Source organism: Bidens hawaiensis, unplaced genomic scaffold, assembly GCF_021521415.1.
Source record: "Bidens hawaiensis isolate Kalapana, Puna unplaced genomic scaffold, B.hawaiensis_p1.1 tig00030502_1, whole genome shotgun sequence".
Taxonomy (NCBI): domain Eukaryota; kingdom Viridiplantae; phylum Streptophyta; class Magnoliopsida; order Asterales; family Asteraceae; genus Bidens; species Bidens hawaiensis.
The window spans coordinates 57,898-61,837 of record NW_027495081.1 but is presented as its reverse complement, the minus strand read 5'-3'; the positions used below and the strand labels follow the sequence as shown (position 1 = coordinate 61,837).

General features: G+C 45.8%; 1 protein-coding gene across 1 annotated transcript; it reads right to left on the bottom strand.

The window, feature by feature from the left end:
- Positions 1–704: 704 nt before the first annotated feature.
- Positions 705–1,310, bottom strand: LOC143580485 (demethylepipodophyllotoxin synthase-like). Its single transcript, XM_077063490.1, has one exon. It carries the CDS (start codon positions 1,308–1,310, stop codon positions 705–707), a length of 606 nt encoding a protein of 201 aa, XP_076919605.1.
- Positions 1,311–3,940: the final 2,630 nt, after the last annotated feature.

Here is a 3,940-nt window from a genome sequence, read left to right as displayed (position 1 = left end):
TCTCATGTAGATCCGGCTGGGAACCTACAATTTCCGATTACGTAATGAACCTAAGTGATACCAACCTACTTCGTGTCGCTTTGATTAAAAGTTGTACGCGTGTCGATACTATTTTGGGCGTATAGAAAATCACTTTTTTGAATTTAGTGCCGGTGCTGCAACGAAGTTAACATATACTCTGAATGGATTTAAGTTGTTGCGCAGCCACAACGCGGAGTTTTACTACCTAGTTAAAGTTAGTATAAATTCTTTAGACGTAGTGTAACATTTAAGCATTCATAGAAGTAAGTTTGTGATCTGATTTTTGTTAATTACAAAGAAATTCTTAATATGATTATGCTCATGTATTGGACGTGCCTATATGCACAATCAGTACCATGAAAATATCTAATTCTTTCCTAATACAAGGGGAAAAATAAATAAAGAAAGCTAACTTATTATTACCATGTTACAAACGAAAGGTACGGTATGAAAACAAACTATAAACTCGGGAGAATAGCATGAATACTGATAGAATATTTATTTGCATATACTGAAATGAAAATAGAGAAACGTAGAAATGTTATAAAAATAACACCATTTAGTGCTTACAAAAGATAAATGATCGAAAAGCAACTTGTGACTTATTTTGCATAATCAATCTTAAATTGGCATGGAGTTGATGTCTTCTCCGAGCATAAGGACTTGCTAGTTTCTATTTTATATCATGCACTTTCGGAATACATATTAAGGGATAAACGAGGAGCAATAAGGACCTCAAGTGGTGTTGCTTTGGAGCTAATCAGTCCCATGCCTTCTGTCATATCGATTGGTTCTTCTGTTGTTTTTGTTATCATAAACTGCTGTAACACACTAGCTAGGGTTAAAGGCAAAGCCTCTAGTGCAAAGAACACACCAGGACACATTCTTCTTCCACTACTAAAGGGAAGCAGTTCGAAATGATTTCCTTTGATATCAATATTCTTTTGGCTTGTCAAGAATCTTTCTGGCTGGAAATCATAAGGATTTGACCATACATTTGGATCACGGTGTAGTTTCCAAAGATTTACTAACAAACGCGTGCCTTTCAGGATGTTGTAGCCGCTAACAACGCAATCCTCCATAGACTCATGAGGAAGGGAAAGAGGTCCTGGTGGGTGCAAACGCAATGTTTCTTTGATGACTGCTTGAAGGTAGACTAATTTTTTCGTGTCTGACTGCTCCACAAGCCTCTCCCTACCAACATGTTCATCAATTTCATCTTGGACAATTTTCATTGTGCTTGGGTTGTTGAGAAGTGAAGATAAAGCCCATGTTAAAGTCACAGCCATCGTGTCCGACAACAGTACGAGGAGGAGCACCCTCTAGTACTGTTTCACTATTAGCCGCTGCCTACTCACCAACTCTTACTGACGGGCGTGCGTAGCCTACAGTTGGTAGAATAGTGTTACTGTTGGCCGTAACCTATTCACCAACCAGCATGGCCTGCGTATAATCCACAGTAGGTGGGACGTGCATAATCTACAGTTGGTGGAATAGTGCAGCCGACTTTGTTACTGTTGGCCGTAACTTATCCACCTACCAGTATGGCCTGTGCATAATCCACTGTTGGTAGAACAGGAATACTATTCAGCCGGCTGTACCTGCTTGGAAACCTACCTTCGGCTATAAATACTCCAACATCTTGGAATGGTAAGATCATATGCTATCTAGTTATCTAGCAATCTCTTAATATACACTTATATTCAGAGCAATCTAGTCTGATTCTCACGCCGGAGGGTGGTCACAAGGAGGAACCCCCCCCTTCTCAGTGACGAGCTTACGGTGTTTGTTTTGCAGGTCTCCTGAAGAACAGCCTTCTCAGCTAGATCTCATCCGTGGGAAACATTACTTAACCCCCATATTATCTACAATCTGTCCAGGGTTCACTTAGTGTTTCTTCATTGGCGCCATCCGTGCATAAAAGCTAGAACTATTTGTTTTTTCACAATTTCTGAAGAAATGGTTAACGTTACTCCGGTCCAAAGGCCAGTAACCGACCAAGAAACCCCGGTAACAACCCCAGCAACTGGAGGGAACACCGGCGGTTATACAATCCTTACGAACACTACCCCGACTACCCAAGCCGGGGCAAGTGCAGTAAATATTCCACTGGGGTTCACCGATACCCAGCTGGAAAAACGAACGAAGGTCCCTCGCCAAACACTAGATCAAGTGAAGGCATGGGCCGAAGCACGGCAAAGAGAATTCCAAGCCGAATTGGATGAACGCTTGCGTTCAGTTCAACAGGCTGACGAATTCGCCAGTACTCGCCAACACCTCAATATGAGCAGTGACTGCGAGTACTCTGACGACGAGTTGGAGTCCGATACCGACGCAAACCCTCGCCATAAGGCGAAAGGGAAGCGTAAGGAAACGGACGTCCAACCAAAAAGAAATTTTGGGGAAGCTTTTAAACCAATCGCGGAGAGAAACCCGCGTGACTTCTCCAAAACCTTTAGACCAACTGCTACAAATGCAGGAAAGTCAAAATTCGCAAGGGACATTGCGGAAGCAATCGCCCCAAGAAGTGCCAAACAAATGTCCAACATTGGCACTTATGATGGTCTATCCGACCCAGACGACCATTTGAACAGGTTCATTGCGGGGGCTACCGTCAGCAACTGGACGGAACCCACGTGGTGCTACATGTTCCAGATGACTCTGGTCGGAGCGGCCAGGGCATGGTTCGATCGTTTACCGATCCACCACATATATGACTGGGCGGACTTTCAGAACAAGTTCAGCCAGCACTTCAGCCAACAGAGGAAGTACACTGAAGAGCAGTGGACGATCCTCAACTGCGTGAGAGAGGAGGATGAATCTTTACTAGACTTCATCACTCGCTTCAACTCCAAAAAGCTAAGTCTCGGCAACATAAGCGAGGATCTGGTTCGCGCCGCCTTCATCCAAGGCGCCGAATACCCAGAACTTATCCGCACATTGACGGGTAAGGATGGCATGCCATCAACATGGGATGCCATCATGACGGCGGCAAAGCGCTTTGCCGAGACGGAAAAGCAACTGGGAAGGGATCTTCCCCAGAGTACACACCTCTACACGCAGAGGACAAGAGAAAACAACGTCCGGATCGCCCGGCAGAACAAAAAGAGGAGGCTAGGTATCTGGCAGTCAAGGCTAAACTTTGACACCTCATCCAGCTCTCGCCCTCTTGTTGGAGGAAGGGACAACACACACCCTTCAAACCGAAAACACCGGTGGACGCCACTCACGAAGAGCGTCACGGAGATATTTGCCACGGAAAAATTGCCATGGCCAAAAGCCCCATTGATCCGGCAGAAACCTAATGCGGATCAAAGCAAATCCTGTGATTTCCACGGGACAAAGGGTCATGGTACTGAAGAGTGCACATCCTTGAAGGATATTATTGAGACATTTGTCAAGGATGGAAGACTTGCACATCTCGTGGCATCAATCAGGAAGGGAGGAAGGAATGACAACCGGTACAGAGGTAACGGACGAAAGCCCGTCGACATCAGCATCAACATGGTTCATGGCAAGGTCGGAGGAAGAAAAAGACGAATGACAGAACCATGCGCGTGGAAGGAAGCTGAGGTGCGCTTCCCGCGAGTGCCAGGAGGCCCCAGCAAAGAAGGCCCCATCGTCATCAAAAGCCAGCTGGGGCATTACATCACTTCCCGCACTCTTGTTGACAACGGCGCTTCGTCAACAGTGATGTACAGGCAGTTCTTTGACAAGCTGGATGATAAGGACAAAGAACGCCTGGAAACGGTCTACGCTTCAATGGAAGGGTTTGACGGCAGTACAGAAACCCCCCTGGGTATCCTATCTTTCCCCGTCACTCTTACAGATGGAAAACACTCCCGCACAGAGGATGTGGACTTTGTCGTGATGAGGAAGCCACACCACACGTACGACATCCTCTTCGGGAGAGACGGGA